At 30.6% G+C, this 18,952-nt stretch overlaps 1 protein-coding gene and 1 long non-coding RNA gene across 2 annotated transcripts in view; one reads left to right on the plus strand and one right to left on the minus strand.

The window, feature by feature from the left end:
* Positions 1 to 18,952, plus strand: part of LOC118184313 (uncharacterized) — an 80,569-nt gene that overhangs the window by 54,376 nt on the left and 7,241 nt on the right. The window lies entirely within an intron of this gene.
* LOC118184310 (uncharacterized) overlaps positions 10,933 to 18,952 on the minus strand; it is a 29,980-nt gene continuing 21,960 nt past the window's right edge. The window contains exon 3 of the mRNA XM_035353964.2: positions 10,933 to 13,691. Within this exon, the coding sequence (XP_035209855.1) occupies positions 12,733 to 13,691 (959 nt within the window). The 3' untranslated portion in view covers positions 10,933 to 12,732. The remainder of the gene's footprint in view (positions 13,692 to 18,952) is intronic.

Raw genomic sequence — 18,952 nt, forward strand, 5'->3', positions numbered from 1 at the left:
AGAAAGCATTAAACAGTTACAATAAAAGAGTAAATTTCTAACTACCCGTGTTTATTAAGGCACGGGTGTGCACAGAAAACGGGAACGACAAGAAAGAACATTGAGAACAATGAATTATCAAAATTATTTCTGTATACTACAAACAGGGTAAACGTAAATTACCACCAAAGAAAAAAAATTAAGAACCTCTCAGAAAACTGAACTGAATAAATTGAACGACTTATCTGTGCAAATGATTTCACCTTACAAATACCATTCGAAGAATAAAACAGGAATATATAGGATGCATTATTATTAAACACAATTTAATATTTTACATACCTCTAAAATCAAGCTTGAAAGCAAAAACCAAATCTTTAAAAGTCTTCAAATATTTAACATTAAATTACAAATATAATTTCTTATACTGTGGTAACCATTAAAATCAAAATCTAAGGGAAAAAAATACTTTAAAATAGAGGTCTTCAATCCGTGGCCCACTGAAGGCATTTTAGTGACCCCACATTTTGAATTTGAAGAAAAATTTTAAGAAATTTTGATTTTAAGAAAAATTATCTTGTCAGCTTTTTGTCGTAAAAAAAACTTTTTTTTCTCTTATTCTTGATATTCAAAACATTTTATTGACATGCCTGATATTACTTGAGATAAAATTTTCTCGAAATGACGAATCTTTCGAAAATTTCACTTTATCTTATGTAATTTTAAAAATAAAAAATTTTGACTAAGCATAAATTCTCAATTCTATAAAAAGGGTAGATTCTTAACTCTAACAGGTTTGTAACAGATATCAAACCTTTCGTCAATACTTCGCCTTCGCCAAAGGTTACCTTGAGCATGGCGCTCAAGGTGCCGCATGAATTTAGTGATGAAAAATGCTTGAAATACTTTGCATTTCTTGTCGATATTACAGGTCATCTCAAGGGTTTGAACTACCGCTTACTGGGAAAAGATCTACTTGTTCATAAGCTTTATTGCTTTGTGAAAAAAGCTTTTGAGACAAAATTAATCCTGCGGGAAAGTCAGTTGCTAAATAAGAATTCCACTCACTTTTCAAAATTGATGGAGTGTGTGAAGAACTCTACAACATAGAATTCAAATAATTATGTGCAATGCATTTCAAATTTGAAAGAGGAATTCAAAAGCAGATTTTCCGATTTTCGTGAAAATGAAATTTTTATGAGAATATTCTCCTTGCCATTTTCAGTAGACGTTGGAAGTGTTCCATCTGAACTTCAATTAGAATTTATAGATTTTCAGAGTGACTGCAGTAAAATGCAAGTTTCTTGAAAATTCTACTTTAATTGATTTTTTATTCGAAGTACGTGACCAAAGACTCCAGGAATTCGTAAACATGCACTCTTCATGTCTTCTATCTTCGCAGTATCTACATATGTGAGTACCTACATAGTGAACCTACATATGTGAACAGCTTTTTATTAAAATGAAAATCCTAAAATCGAAAACAAGAACACGGCTGATAGACATTTGGAGGAAACTTTACGAATAGCAACAACACAGATTAAAACTAATTATCATCTCCAGCCAGTAATGTAAGTTTCTTCTTTTTTTTTTATTGTAAATGCATTTTGTAACATCGTTCTGTACAATCATCTTTACTTTTTTTTTCATAGTTAAAAAAAGTTGCAAAACATTTTAATTCGATTTCTAGTTAACTTTTTGGAGCCAATGTATATATATATATATAAATCTATAACACTATCTCTTCGCTTAGAATCAATTGTAGTCTTGCAAAAGAAACCTTTCTTTTTATTTCCTTGTACGAAGTAAAAAGGAAGTATTGTAAACGCGAAAAGTTTCAGTCAGCATATTTCAACGAAAATATCCATTTTGACCGCTATCGAATGCAATTTAACGATGTTTTTGCGTGATATCTGTACGTAAGGACAGAATAAAATACTCTTTTCCTTCACAAAAATTATAAAACTGCTTTAAAATGAATTCTGAAGAGAATTTTTCGTGGCGCCTGTACGAACGTATCTCGCATAACTCAAAAACGAGTAGCCTCAGAACGTTGAAATTTTGTATATAGGACTGCTATAACATGTAGATGTGCACCTCGTATTTTGGTTGCAATCGGCCGCACCAAACGTATATAAATATATTTATATATATCCACTCTGTTACCCGGCTCAGTGATCTCAGTCTCTTTACTCTTATATGTTTGTAAATTGTACATTTTTTGCTTTAAAAATGATTGAATTATGTTGTTCTTATATTCCGGCTAAGGTTTTTATGCCTTTAGTAAATCTCTATGCAATATTTTTAGAATTATCAACAATTTAAAAGTTGTTTAAGTGCCGCTAAGCCTTTTTTTATGGCGGGCATTGATTGTTTACATTTGAAACAGCAGACTAGTGGATTTGTTGCCAATCTAGAGAAACTTAGCTTCGCAACAACAAAGATAACGCCTTCATTTATTATTGCCAATTAAATCATGCTTAATCCTTTCTGGAATTTTTTCGAGGAAATAAGTGTTTAAAATTTACTTCGTAATTTTTAATACAGATATTTTGAGTTTTTATGTATTTTTTGCCTTGCCGCGACGTGGGTACTGAATTGAATGAGAAATACTCAATCGTCTGCGAAAAACCTTTTTTTTTTTTTTTTTTTTTTGTTTGCGTAATTTCTTTTAGACATCGTTCTAGCTTTATTATAGTATTTGAATGGAACATGTGGCAACGATTAGATAATTCTTTAAATGATGTAAATTTTGTGCATTCTGAGTTATAATGTGAACGAAATATAATACTGTTAAGTGAACTTAGCGCCAGAATATCGCTTTGATAAACAAATAGAATGAATTTTAAAGAATACATTTATTCTGCTGTGGTTTATGCGCTGTCGGCGAAGTAGATTTAATTCAATCCAATACGTTTAAATGAAATGCAAGAAAAAAATGCGTATAACTTAATATTCCGTACAAGGAAGTCATATGGTGCACACATCAGATTTTTTATATAAATTTTCTAATTACACTATTTTTTTTCACAGAGATGTGGCCCGCGGATCATTATGAATTTATTGATGTGGCCCTCGGGCGTGAAAGGTTGAAGACCCCTACTTTAAAGCAACAGATAACAGGATATATAATTTATTACGTTTAAACAATTATACATTAAAAGATAAAAATAATAATAATAATACACAATATTTTATCTTATTGATATATTTAGATATTTTAACTAATTCTCTTTTGATCCCTCTATTTTTAAGATCGTTTATTTTAACAAACAAATCAATGTTCCTCTTAATTTCTGCGACAGCTGCTAAAATAAATAATAATTTGTTAATATTTTCAACAATATCTTTTTACTGAAAAATTTCCTTTGGATTATGTTATCGATTTCTTCTTTAACAACTTTTCTTTTCACCTCTAAATTTTCAAATTTCATTAAAAAATTGTAAGTCCTCAATTCTGTAACGAATCGAAGAAAGCTTTAAATTAAAATGACCAAACAATGTACTTAAGCACACATCAACGTTCAGCCCTTGTTTTCTACTTCCAATATCTATTTCGAATAATTTTTTGATTAGTTAACATTGATGTTAACTCGTCTAGCGTTTGGAGAGAACTAAAATTTTTTAGCTGCTCGATAATCTCTCCTAGACTGTTTTTGTTTGCTCTCATTTTCGAAAACATTACTTGTAGATATTGATCAGCTGAGTACGTCTGTAGTGGTTTAAAATCGAAATGTTAATTATTTTCAATTATGTACATACGCACACAGTGTCTCAAAAAAGTGATGGGACACTTGTGCTTTACATGAGGAAACTGTAGTAAAATAAATTTAAAAAACAATAAAAATTTTTGTGGATGTGTTTCATACTTAAATTTAGTAACAATTATTACATAACATACATTTTCTCAAAATATTAAAATATTCATTTAATAAAAATGCAATTGTTTAGAACGGAGCAAAAAATGGCACACATAAGTGATGGGACACTTACTTTTCCATCAAATATTTATCCAAAAATTTTACTTTTTAAAAAGTTTTAATATTTTGTTGGATTTCCTTTTCCTTTTAAAACATGATTTAATCTTCTTGGGATGGTTTCGACTAATTTTTTTGTGATTTCTGGAGTGATTTTACCCCATTCTTCTTGAAGCACCGATTTTAATTGTTCTTTTGAAGAAATGGTGTGTTTGCGAATTCTTGATTCCAATTCTTGCCAAATATTCTCTATGGGATTTAAGTCTGGAGATTGTGGTGGTGTTTTTATTATTTCAGGACAGTTATACAGCAGCCAGAGTCTAACGTTCAAAGCAGTGTGCTTAGGGTCATTGTCCTGGTAGAATTTAAAATCCTTATGAAGGTTCAATTTTCGTGCTGAAGATTTCAAATTTTGATTAAAAATGTCAATATACTTGTACTGATCCATTATACTGTCAATAAAAACAAGATTACCAACTCCAGCGGACGACATACACCCCCATACCATAACTCCTCCTCCACCATGTTTTACAGTTGGCACCAAGTTCTGTTTGCGAAATTCTTCCCTGGGTTTTCTCCACACCAAGATTCTACCGTCAGAACCAAATATATTAAATTTACTCTCATCAGCAAATATAACTTCATTCCAGTAATCAGAATTCTTATTTATGTTGGATTTTGCGAAAGCCAGTCTGAGTTTTCTATTCTTTTCACTTACGAAGAATTTTTTCCTGGCTGCTCTACCGTGATATCCAGCAGATCGAATTACTTTTTTAATAGTCTCAGGATTAACAATTACTCCATATAATGCTTGTAAATCAGCAACAATTTTAGGAGCACTCATTCTTAGATTTTTTTTAATATTTCGAACGATAATTCGCTTTATTCCATTGGATAGTTTTGATGGTCGGCCAGGTCTTCTTTTATCCTGGATCATATGATTCTTTTTATATCGTTTAATGATATTGAAAACTGTTGAAGGACTCAAGTTAACTGTTTCAGCTGTTTCTCTAATAGATTTTCCACGTTCAATATGCAAATTAATAACTAATTTTCGAATTTCAGGCAAAGTTTCTTTTCGTTTAGCATTCATAGCTGCACAGAGCTAAAAAACACAAAAATTCCAAAACAAACTGGAGAGAAATACTGCAGACGATTTTATAAATTATTGCCAATTTCTTTTGAGTAAAAATAAATACCCCAAAAGATATTTTTATTGCTTACTTCAGACGATTTTTGTTGCATAGTACGTAGTGTGCCATCACTTATGTGAGCCATTTTTTGCTCCGTTCTAAACAATTGTATTTTTACTAAATTAATATTTTGAAAAAATGTATGTTATGTAATAATTGTTACTAAAATTTAAGTATGAAACACACCCACAAAAAAATTTTACATGTTTTTTTAATTTATTTTATTACAGTTTCTTTTTGTAAAGCACAAGTGTCCCATCACTTTTTTGAGACACTGTATGTTAACAATCTTTTTTTATAATGTTTGTAATCTCAAATGGTGTAGATTTTACAATCATTTTTTTTTTTTTTTAGTAGTTCAGAATCGCAGAAAGAAAACAAGAGAACCAAAACATTTAAAATAAAATGTATTTTCTTTCGAGTATTTCTTTTCATTAAATAAGAAAGTACGTAATTATTATTCTTGGAATACCGCCAGCTGCAACCTTTATTTTCCTTCTCTGGTTTCATTTCTTTTTATGTTAATATAAAGACACTGGCTTTACGTGTTTAGAAACGACATTTTATTCATATAATTTTTGAGCGGCAACAATATTTAATTTTAGTTTATTGTTGTTCAAAAAAGAATATTCTTTAAATTTATGTGTTAGAATGCAGCATTCTCTCGATTTGCCCAGTAGAACTATACACTGTAAATAAAAACATCATTATTTGAGAATCTTTTGATATGTTTCTTTATGAAAGCCTTTTTAGAGCGTGTGGGTCAAAGGTAAATAATTTAATAACATAGAAAATCGGCGAATTTTCGGACTGCATCTTACATTCGCCATTTTTTTCTTCTTCCCCTTTCTGAATCATATTAACCAAAATGCTGATGTTATAATGAATAATATGATTAATAAATAAAAACTAAAGTAAATAATAGTTAAAGTAGGCAACTCAAGCCTTAAAAGTCATTTATCTCATAATAACATCAAAACAGTTCACAGAATGCAAATTACAAAATCAGACCACAATAATTAAAGCTTATAACATCCATATGGATTGTATTGTTGGAAGCTTAAAAGTCACAATTTTAAACATATAAAAATAACATCTTACCTTTCCAAAATGAAAGTTTTAAAACTTAGGCTTCCATTTTAAATTGCTTTACAAATCCATAGCTTGAAAACAAAAATAATTTAGTAAAACATTCTTATATTTTCCAATGCTTTCAGATACTGAATGAGTATTTTTATGTGCTATATCAGTTTACACAAACTTCCTGAATATGCCAGAAGAGCAAAAAAATTAAACAAAAATTTGGAACCTTTTCCAAGATTCCACGCAATAACAATTTTTGCTGAAGAAAATATACGTAACAAATCATTCGGATACTTTCATCGGTTTACATCGAAAATATAAATAGTACAGCAAATACATACAAAAAAGAAAGTGTGGAAACACTTAACACTCTGTAAACGCACACTGATCAGCTGACTGCGTCCATGGCACAAACATTCGCCTTTTCTAATATAAATTGTTTGTTCTAAGAAATTGAATGTTATTTAAAACATGTAGACGAAATTATTAATTTCATTCTTTAGTACTTTTAGTATTTTGCGAAAATTTTATGAAACGATATAATGCGTGTTCAGATATATAAAATGAATCTTTGAAAGACTTTGGGGATCAAAAGTGAAAGACGTACTTCCTTATTATTACAGCTGCCGTTATTTAAGCGACTGAAGAATTCTTTTGTTATTGAGCTGCGGCAAAGCGGCAATTCTACTCGAAACTCTTCGCAAACCGCCATCAACAGCTAGTAAGCCCTAACAACAGTGTTCAGTCTGTCATTATTACTACAGTCATAAGACATAAACGCCATTAGCTTTAACACTTGTGGAACAGGATTTAAGCCGTAGCCAGTCAGAGAACATACAGCTGCGCATGCTTTACTCCAGGGTTTTACTCTTTTTCTTTAGCTCTGGCTTTACTCGGTGAAATCGTGGACCGGATGCCAGTTCGCATTTATTTCACTATAACTACTAGGTTATCGTACTAGGCTTCAACAGTTAGAATGTTTTTAAAAAATCCTTACACCAATTTGGTAGCGGAGCAACAGCCGTTTGGCTACTATACAGCTATATTATCGTCTGAGCAATCTTTTAGTCTGGTCGTCATACAGAGAGCTCTGAGTTGGTTTCTGTTTTGACACGATGAATTAAAAAGAGGGCTCTTGGGGCCAGTTAAATAGCAGTGATATTAATAATACAGGTACCATAGAAAAATCAGGTAATTTTATTTTCACCGCTTTTTCAAAAAATTCTCCAAACAGTGTGAGAAACTCGTCACAACCCGTAAAACACGTCTATTCTGGATTCTGTGTTATTACCATTACTACATTTTTCATTTCGTCACAGGCGTCTGATTGATAATTCGGTCCGGGATTGCATGGTGTCCTCCATGTGTAACGTGTATACGAGCCAGTTTAATCTTAAAAAGACCTTTACGAAGGCCTCTCCTCCCCTTAGGCAGATACCCGTCGAGTGCTTTGCCTTAACTAAAATAAATCAAACCAATCTAAAAGAAAAAAAAAAAAAAAAAAAAAGTCACTAAATTGAAGTTTTTAGAAGGTACTTTTATAATAGTTAATTTCAGAGTAATGCTTTTTAAATGAACTGATTAATTTGACTTTCAGAGAAGACGAAAAGAATTATATAAATATAATGATTCTAATACTGTAATTCAGACTAAGGATTAATTAAAATTAAACTTTAAAAGCTCATTTACAGCCAAATAAATAATATGTTGAATCCTAAAAAATATTTCTCGAGCTGTTTTCGCCTAAACGCTCATATATTTCGATTACTGTATCTTCTTAAATTTCATCAGCATGGAAACTCAAAAAGGTTAAAGCAAATTCTGAACTCAATTAGCACTCTTGTCAATAAGGGCAGAATTAAAGCATAGGCAGGGGGCGCATTAAGCAAAGGATCCCCATGCTAATTCATACGCATTTAATTTACACTGAAATTCTGCGAGTGGCTGTCGGAGGGACGCCAAAAATCCGAATTTGCCCGGGGCCCATAATGCTTTTTAACCCTTTGCGGCGTACTATACGTTAACGTCGGAATTTCAACAAAAAAAGTTGTATGCAGTCTATTTAGTCCTAAGGGAGTATACAGGTGAAATTTTGTAAAAATTGCACTTACCGTTTTAATTCTGTGGGTGTTCCATGATGTGGAACACTGCGCCGCCAGAGCTTTTAAAAGTGCGACTAAGCGAACATTACAGTGAAGCAGGAAAATGAGTAGAAGCGTTTGTATAAGAATGAAAAAACTCTGTATTATGGCTGTATACATGGTTTCCTGGATATACACAATATTTTTGAATATATACGGATAAATGAGATAAATATCTATATACACAAGTCCTATATACAAAAATATTTACAAATTTTCGGAAAGAGTTAGACCTCTCCGCGATATTTATGGAAAATTAATAATAAAAAATTAACTACGATTAATATTAACAATAAAGAAAAACAAGCCTATAATATATACATACACGAAAAATATCTACACAATTATTGAAAATAAATGGGAATGAGACTAAAATGCGACAGCAAAAAATTCGCGCAGGTCTAAGTAAAGATGAGTCAAGCTACTAATAAAATTCCCGCCTAAAAAAAAAAAAAAAAAAAAAAAAACTACTCCCAAAAAATTCGAGATGCCAATATTAGAACTTTCATAACACAAAACACCCCTCACCCCTCAATACTGCTTTGTTTGAATTCATCCCCCCCCCCAAAAAAAAAACAACGGAAAGAAAAAACGTAAACAACGGATGTTCTCTCCTAAGCACAGATGTTCTGATTCGTAACAGCATGAGATCGCTAAAGGCGCAGTGTTCCCGCTACTGGAACACCCGGTTTCATTCAATGATTCTGCGCATGGTTTTTTTAAAAAAAATATAGAACAAATAATTTGGAGTACGGCCAGCAAAATTATGCCTAATTTTTTTTTCCAAATAAAATTTTTTATATCATTAAAAAAATAGAGAAAATTACTTGAAAAAAAGTGCATTTTAGTAACACATAATACATGAAAATTCTGTGTCTCTTTGTGATATGCTGCTATCTACTGTTTAAAAAGAAAAGTTTAAAGTATATTTTAAAGGCATTTTTATCTATTTACGGTTGAATTTAAAGGTTTCAGAAGCGATTCAATTTGGGTGTTCCATGTAGTGGAAACACTGAGCCGCAAAGGGTTAAAACGGCACTGTTGTCAATGTTGCGATGCACAACAAAGTTGCGATATGAATGTTTAATTCTAGTAAAATGCATTTTCAGATATGAGGAAGAATTATAACATTTTCGTTGAAAAATATCAAATTTTCGACAAAATAAGTTTAATTCCCAAACTGCAATTAAAACATATTTCCTTCCTTTTTTCCATAATAAACTATAAAAAAAAAAAAAAAAAAAAAAAAAAAAGCGCTTGATGAAACTTTGATTTGAAAGAATTGGATTTTCTCTAATACCCAAGAACTTAGAGAGTTTCGAACCTAGCACATTTTAATTTTACGAAAATCGAATTTTCGTTTTCTGATGTCATCTCTTGTAGCTCAGACTTTAAGACTTCATAAAAACTGATTTTACAACGGTTTTCAGAATACGATATTTTCCCAAACAGACGTTGCTAATGGAAAACATACGCGTTTTTGCCCTTTTGTATCTATCTCTCTCTATATAAGAGAAGAAATTTTCATTTCATTAGATTTCATCTATTCAACTGTCATTAAGTTTTGCTTTTCATTGAGACAGAGGTTTAATATATGTAAATAACAAAAGTGTCAAGGTTTTATTCAAATACAACTTCACGAAGTTATTGATAATAACTTGCTGCTCCTCTGGAACTTTGAACACTTGCACTTTCTAGGCGAGGAAGTAATCTTCCGTCAACTTAGTAGTAAGACTGCCTTCATGCACAGAAGCCTAATTTTAAAGAAGTATTACTTCCATTCAAACTTAGGGAATGTAACCAATGGTTCTTACTAGTCGAAATTGAAGAAGCGTTGACAAAGGTGGCAATGCTCTTTAGGTCAACAGCCATGAAGACATACAAGCGGAAGAAAAAGGAGGGGGAATCAGAAAGCGAAATCCGTGCCCTTCCCCCTTATCATTTCCACTTTACGTTTCATCGCCAAGCGAACGAAGTGGAATATTTAGAAAAAAGAATATAACCAAATAAAGTTTTAAAAAATCACATGTCATTCAGGAACATAACTATTTTTATTATTTACATACAGTCAACAAGTTTAGGGAATGATAGCAGCTCCTTTCCCATACAATTGGAGATTTATTTGCGCTACTTCTCAAGTCAAAAAATATGACAGACAGAAGAGAAAGTTATAAATTAACTCGCCTCAAAAGTGGCCTCATCGCAAATTCCTAGTCAGAAGTTCTTTGAAGAGAAATCTAAGATAACAGAAGAGATGGAGGTATCTTTTCATAGTTTAAAGGTTTCAAGTTACAAGTGGAAAGAAACAACGCCTCCAATGAGCAGAGAGTTAGGAAGAGGGTTAAAAAAATTACTTTAGGTCAAGCCCGAAACATAATGATTCTATTCTTCTAAATCGGAGATGTGACTATATATTCCATCTGACACCAATGCAGCTTGAGCACGGAAAAAAGTAGACATTGGCTTTGAAGGAAGATTGAGAGTAATAAACGATACATGCGGCATTCCGTATTATAGCAAAGCTAAAATAAAATATACAATAAAAAATAAAAAGAAATCTAACATTTATGAGCATTTTTATTTCTATAGTAATAATTCTACATAAAAAAATTAATAAAAATTTGGCTTTCTAGATACGTAATATGACAAATATGCATAAGTTATCGACAGGAACCTACACATCCTTATGTTTCTTATAGTTTCCTTCACAGCTTATTTAATTACTCTACAAATTTGATGTTTAAAAAAAAGGTGGGAGGCAGTTTAATTTTTTGAAGAAATACCATAATTTCCTTAATTTTTCAGAAACATTATATCTAATGCCAATTTCTTAAAATTCAAATCTTACAACCCACTAACATTTTTCAACTTTCTTGTGGAAAAAATGTACTAATTAACGATATATATCTCCTACAAAAATAGAAATTAAAAATTTTAGGCTTCTTTTTATTGAGGTATCATAAAAATCCCCCACCCCCAAGTATAAAAAACATGTATTAAAGAAATTGGATGTCTTAAGAGTGCCAATTAGTATTTATTAAAATTAAATATAGGAATGCAAATTAAATTTGAATTAGTTCTTTTTAAAACAACAATTACATCAGGAATAAAACAAGACACTTGAAAATAAATTTATGGTAAAATAAAATCAAAAATTCTATATTGATATACATAACATCTGGCATTAGAAATTTCTTTTACAAATGTCAATAATCTTGCAAATGTTCATAAACATTAGCAGTTGCATACATTGTTAATTAAATGCATTTTATATTACACAAATTAACTACATTATTAGAAAATTAAATAAAAGTGTAAATCAAAATATGCATTTATTGATTTTAAATCAGTTTGTTAAATACTTACAGTATGAGAGATGAAAATTTGATGTGACATCAAATGGCAAAAATCCAGATATTGGTTATTTGCTAGGCCTCATGCAGAATAAAAATCTTATATGTTGTACAATGACAACACTAGCCACATACTGTAGATAATAAATGGCAAGGGAACAAATTAATGGCTATGAAAAATTTGAAAGGCCTCTGCTAAAGATGTCTTTAATAATAATTTCACATTAACAAAAATAAAATAAACAAATAAAAAATACTTGACCTTTGAATGAGATCAAAAATTAAAATGGCAACAAAGAATTATTTCAATGCGTTCTAATTATTGCACTTCCAAGCCAATTCATTGATGACTTGATGAAAAACTTCTGTCATTTTTTAGATTCATGGGTGCAATCTTTCCTTCATGAATGATTAATAAATAGAGTTGTTTTTTAAAAAATTAAGATTATTTTGTGAAAGAAAAAACTTCATGTGGCTCACATTTATATTTCAATGGCAGTTAACTGTTCAATAACATAATAATTTAAATTCATGTGCATAAACTTGTTTTTAAACAGCATGGTATGCATATGGGTGGGTTGACTGTTGCCATATGCATACTCACAAATAAGCCAAAAACATGTCAGTTCTACTGAACAAACACTAAAACTGGGGGTGCAGATAATCAGAAAATACCATTATTTCTTTTTTCTCTCATCAAATAAGGTTTTCATAAGCCTTATTTGATGAGAGAATGATACTAGATTTTTCATCAACAAAAATTTTCAGGTACATTATGGCTAACAATAAATTATTTTACAAATATCAACAAAAATAAAATTTATCATATAGACATTTGTTGTATATAATACAAGAATAATTAGAACAATTTCTTATACCTAGAAATTAGTCTTAAAATGTTTCAGTTATGTGGTACCTAAATAAAAATTAATTTTTCTCATAAAGAAAACATTACTTTGCACAGCATTTGATAAAATATATAGAATTTGATAATTTTCAGACATTATCAACTTGTTGTGGAGACACACACATCAGATTCTAGTTGTTCTTCAGCCCTTAAAACTATCTCAAGCACTTTTTTCTGTATTTTCTGTTGGGATACTCTTGGCAGAGATTTGGTTGTAGAGTACACAGACATAAAAAACTGGTACAGTCCATCTTGTTTTTGAATTTGTTCATCACCATCTATTGTTTTCCTTGATTTCAAATCTCTTTCACTGCATATTTTATCATGATCTAGAGGTCTTTTACGACTAGATGCATTAACTTTTGTTTTCTTTAAACTAGTCATTTTTGAGGAAAAATTATCATAAACTGAGCATTCATCAGTAGCTACTTCTAAAGATGTCTCATCATTTTCATCTTGAACATCTATAGAACTTTCATCAACTATACCTAAAGATGTCTCATCGTTTTCATCCTGGATATCCACAGAGCAATCATCAACTATCAATACTAAAGACGTTTCATCATTTTGATCCCGAACATCCATATTATCACCAGAAAAATCAATTGTACAATTTGATATGAGCTCTGTTTCATCAGTTATATTACAATTACTTGGACTTTTCATCTCTTTACAGGCAACCAGTTTTATATTTCTAGAGTCTAATAAATCTGATGGTTGTTTATTATAAATTGTGCATTCAGCAATAACTATTTCTGATGATGATGACTGGTTATGGTCTTCAGAATTTCCACTGCCAGAAACACGAACACTTTCTTCATCTGAAGATTCTTGAATGAGCAATTCTGATTCACTTTCAGTGTTGCTAACATATTCATCTCCATTTAATTGCGAAGAAGTTATCATTGGACAAATATCCATGAATGGGAGTAAAAATTCCATTTCTTTGTAGCCACTCCAAATACTTATATTCTTTTTAGGTCTCTTCTTATTTCGGACTTCTAAAGCAAACCTGTAGCAGTTTGTCAAATAATTCCATTGAACTTCAGCTTCATTTCCTAAAATACATAGTTGTAATCACAAAAGATGCATGCAAATATAAAGTAATAAGATAAATGATAAACCTTATTACAGAAACATTTATAATTTTTCTTTCTAGAAAAAGTGAGGGAAGGATAGAGGTTATTTTTCTAGAACGGGGAAAAAACATCTCAACCAAGACATCCATTTAACCAGCATAATAATAAAAGCAATACTATTATCATGGGATTTACTATTATAATAAGCATTAGTACTTGCTAAATTGCAGATAGATTCCTTTTGAAATGAAACTTTTTTTTTATTATTATTATTATTTACTCAATATTTATTACATTGCATAGGGACTTACTTTCAGCATGAACAATGAATTGCAGAATGTCAACCTACAAAATACTCATGTAATACACATAATGTGTCTCACAATTGTATTTCGGCATTGCACAACTACAAGAAATATTACAAGAACATCAGCTTGCTCAAACATTTATTTCAAATTTTTAGAATTCTCCAGAAACATTTAGCATAACTTCATCTGGTTTTTTCCATTGCCACAAATATCAGAGAATATATTAAACTTACTCTTTAGCATTCAGAATGTGGAACATTTCATACACTAAAAAAAGGGGTTTGTTATATCTGCCAATTTAAGGAGAATTAATCTGTGTTATCTTAGGGCCTTTTCCAAGTACATACAACATATACAACAGTATAGAGCACTAGCAAAGCCTCAATTAAGTAAAAGTATACAGGTAGCCATCCTACAACATGCCATCTGGTAACACAGGTTTCGTTATAACATGATTCATAATTAGAGGGAACTCTCCTACAATGCCGCATCCTATAACACAAAAGGAAAATTGCTCAAGAAATCCCAAGAACTTTAATGAACTCTGCAGGAAGTTTTTCATATTGAGCAAAGCACCCACACAATCATTTAACGTATAAGAATCCTTCTTTAGTAAATTCTGCCAGTTGTCTTCCAAGATCCGGTTCCATATCCTCAGGAAGACGAGCCACGTGGTGGATAGCAAACACTGAATTCTTAACCAGTAATGGAGGAAAATAGTTTCTCTAAATGATCTTCAGAGTATAGCCCTATAGAAACAATACACAGTTTCAAGAGAGCACTCTCACAAGATAATAATGAAGAAACTCACTATAGCAGAAGATGAACAGCTGAAGTCACAATAAGAGCTCCCAAATGCACAATCTACAAGTTCGGCTTCCAACATTTGAATCCTCTGCTTCACAGCCTGAAGACAAAAGAGTCTTATGTTACTGGTCGGCAGTTTGTGTTGAGCACAGTGTCTTAAAGTATAACCAAACTATGTCCGATAAAGATTTAAAAAAAAATAAATAAAAAAAAAAAAAAAAAAAAAAATTAAGAGGTCTTTTAAAAGGAGAAAAAGCATCTCACATTGGAAAATGTCTTGAATTTGATTGAAGCAATTGTCTAGACTTTTCAGAAAAATGAAATAAAAAAGTGCGGTTGTGGCAGGATCTTCGACATCTGCAAAACATGCAGCTCACCCCTTAGCACCAATAATTGAGAAGCTGCAAAAGAACTCAGCATTTGGATTGATGATAGCTGTCACAAAAAAATTCCATTGGATAATAATATCATTAAACAAAAAGCACTCAAAATTTACAAACACTTTAAAGAAAATGGAGGATCCTCTGTTAAAAAACACATTGAGGATCTATTTCATCTCCATTCCAAGTAAAACTAAATAATATATAAATTTCATTATATTTTTTTATAAATAAATTTTCTTTTCTTTTAGATATTCTTAGTGCTAGTAGATTGTCCTGGATCCATCACCTGTGAATCATCACTTTTCCGTTTAGTCAATCCTAGCCATTTTGAAAAATCTAGATTTATTTCATTATTTTTCACAAATATTTAAACGCACAATATATTACAAGTTCTTCAAAAACAATATTCTCAAATCGCATAGAAAAGTAAGGAATGCAAGACAAGAAGAAGACAAAATACCTGCAGTTAGAAACAGTAAATTGATGTAGAAAATTATTCTAACTGAAAATCGAGCATTATGAGCCCGGAATTGGTGGTGACATTAAAATCTAGACATGGTAATAAATCAATCAAGTCTAAAAGAATTAATGAGATACTATTATCTTTTTATAGGAACTTATTTTTATTTCCTATTAAATACAACATCCATTTCTATTAGTTGTTTTGAAAACTTCATTTATGACAAATTTTGTTATGTCTATGGCTAAAAGAATATTTGTGAAACTAAAAATGGATTATTTTCCTGAAGTTTATGAACATCTATTGACCTTGAACAAAGCTCAGATCGCAAATTTACAAGTGTTATAGAAAAAACTTAAACAGGATTTTGGGGTATTTAATTTTTGAATTTAATAGCTAAAAATACTTTGTTTTTTTACGTACCATCAGTTGAAAATCGCTGGTCTAGTTTTATGAAAATTTTATGTGAAGTTGGATATCCACAACAAATATAGGGAGAGTGATAACTCAGCTTAACATGTAGAAATAACTTCTAAGGCTGAGTAGTTAGTTACAAATAATTCAATTATATAATTAATCAATAGATTACATAGTTAAAATTAAAATTTCTTTTTTATTATTTCTAAAAAAAATTTCCAATAAAAATAACTAAGAGCATTTTACTCCAATTATAATGTTACAATAACAAATAACAAAATGTTTATGCATCTTTTTATTTTGAAAATTTTCCTTATATTTTAGCTAATTTGCATCACTTCCCTTCTTTTGAGCATCTTTTCTAAGTTTATTTGAGTCAATAAACAAATTAATGTCCCATTAGTTTCTGCTCCGTCCTCAAATTTACAAATGTTTCAACAATGTACCTTTGAAGAATAATTTTCTCTCTTCTTATAAAATCAATTTCTTCTTCAATGAGTTTCCTCTTCGTTTTAGAATTTTCAGATTTAATTAAAGATTTCTATTATTCTAAAGAACTGATTGTACTTAGAATGCATAGAAGAAATTGCTAATTTTATTTTTTTAATACAGTACAAAGTGTTTAATCCGGATATCCATAATCCGGACCTCAAAGCTACAAACTTTCTGCGCATGTGGAGTGTTTACGCATGTGCATATGCATTCACATAATACCTTTAGGCATGCACATAATACGTTTACGCATGCACGTTTAATGTATAACGTACAATATAAGCTAGGCTAAAATTATCTATTTCAGTTAATGTTGCAGATTGCGTTGTTCCGTAATCTTCTAACCTGAAATTAATTCTAAATTTCAGGTTTATTATTTTATGCATTATTATTATTATTGCATTATTATTTTTTGCAGACTGTTAGAGCAATTTTATAAAAAGTAAGCTTCAACTTTCAATTATGTCAAAAAGAGTTTCCAATTTTGGAGCTGCCAAAAGATCCACAAAGCGAAAACATGTTTCGATGTCCATCAAACAAAAAGTGGAATTGCTGCAAAAAATGGATAAAGGCATGAAGAAAGTGACAGAGAGGTTAGTGAAAACAAAAAAATTTCGATTGACAAGTTAGTCAGTATACTCGGCACAGCAATTATAGGACTTGAACAGCGGAACTTTGTAACTGAACAAGACATTATGTCCATTTATAGAATTAAAGAGAAAGTATTAGCACAAAAAACGAAGCAACTTGAACAACTTACATTGAAAGAAATGTTTAATTATGTAAACAAATAAATATTAAGCTTTTTTATTTTGTAAATTTTGATATTCTTTAGATCATAATAGCACTTTATTTCATAAATTAAGTTTTCATATTTTTAATTGTATAATTTCTGCATGCCTTCTTACCAGATTTAAATTGATGATCTATAATCCGGAAAAAACCCCTAATCCGGAATCGCCAAAGTCCTGATGAGTCCGGAATGCGGACTTTGTACTTTATATAAAACGGGATTTTCAAAAGAAACACCACCTAAAGTCCGCACTACGGAGGTTGTTTTTAATTGTTACTTTTGTGAGTTTATGTGGCGACAGCAGTATGTATTTCCATTTTCATGTTATTTCCTTGTTTTATTTTGATTTAAGATGCAATTTATTGAGGCAAAATATTTGAAGGGATTTTTGAAAGAAACGCCATCGACAGGCACTACAGAGGTTATTTTTAATTGTTACTTTTTTTAATTTATGTGGCGACAGCAGTATACAGTTCTAATTCAAATCATTTTAAACAATTTTTGAATGCTATTCAGGAATTCTGTGTGATACACATAGGAAGACGCAGAAATTTCTAAATAAGGTAAGTCAACATTTACTGCACAGATTAGATAACATGCATTTCCATTTTTATGTTATTTTCTTGTTTTATTTTGATTTAAAATGCAGTTTATTGAGGTTAAATTTTTTTATGTTTTATTGCATTTTACTAGGGAGGGCGCTGCACGTAAACAAGAAGGCTTCAAAAAATTTCCAATTTTTACCAAGGGTACCCTGAAATATATTTTCCCCTAAATGCTATGTAATTACAGGACTTGAACAGTGGAACTTTGCAACTGAACAAGAAATTATGTCCGTTCATAGAATTAAAGAGAAAGTATTAGCACATAAAACAAAGCAACTTAAACAACTTACATTGAAAGAAATGTTTAATAAAGTAAACAAATAAATATTAAGCTTTTTTTTGTAAATTTTGATACCCTTTAGATCATAATTGCTCTTTATTTCATAAATTACAGTTCCATATTTTTAAGTTTATAATTTCTGCATGCCATCTTACCAGACTTAAATTGATGATCTATAACCCGGAAAAACCCCCAATCCGGAATCGCCTAAGTCCAGACGAGTCCGAATTAAAAACTTTGTACTGTAATATAAGTACTGGGAATAAATATGAAATGATATAAGGTCACAGCTGGAGCTAGAGCCAATGTGACAGAATTTTTAGAATTCAGTGAAGCACAGAGCAACAAAACTTATGGATGGCAAAATTTTAGAACTTAGGGCAGCACTGAGACATATATGATAAATCTTTTAATAAATTGTCAGTTTTGAATTTTTTTTGCTTTAACTTTTGTGTCTAGTGGAAAGATAAGAAAACAAAGGGAAGATAAACATGTTAAGAGTTCTGGTATCAAAATGAGAAGATTCAAATAATTTTCTTTTTCCTGTTTTTTCAAAAATTATCCAAACGATAAGAAATTCATCACAAATTTCCTATGAAACACATCCATTACTTGTTAATACCATGAAGACACTTTTCATTTCATCACATTTTTCTGGAAATTGTAGGCCTTAAATCTTGCCTTCAAATCCTTCT

This window comes from Stegodyphus dumicola, chromosome 1, assembly GCF_044657685.1.
Source record: "Stegodyphus dumicola isolate Sdum_Otavi_A_Nest chromosome 1, ASM4465768v1".
NCBI lineage: Eukaryota > Metazoa > Arthropoda > Arachnida > Araneae > Eresidae > Stegodyphus > Stegodyphus dumicola.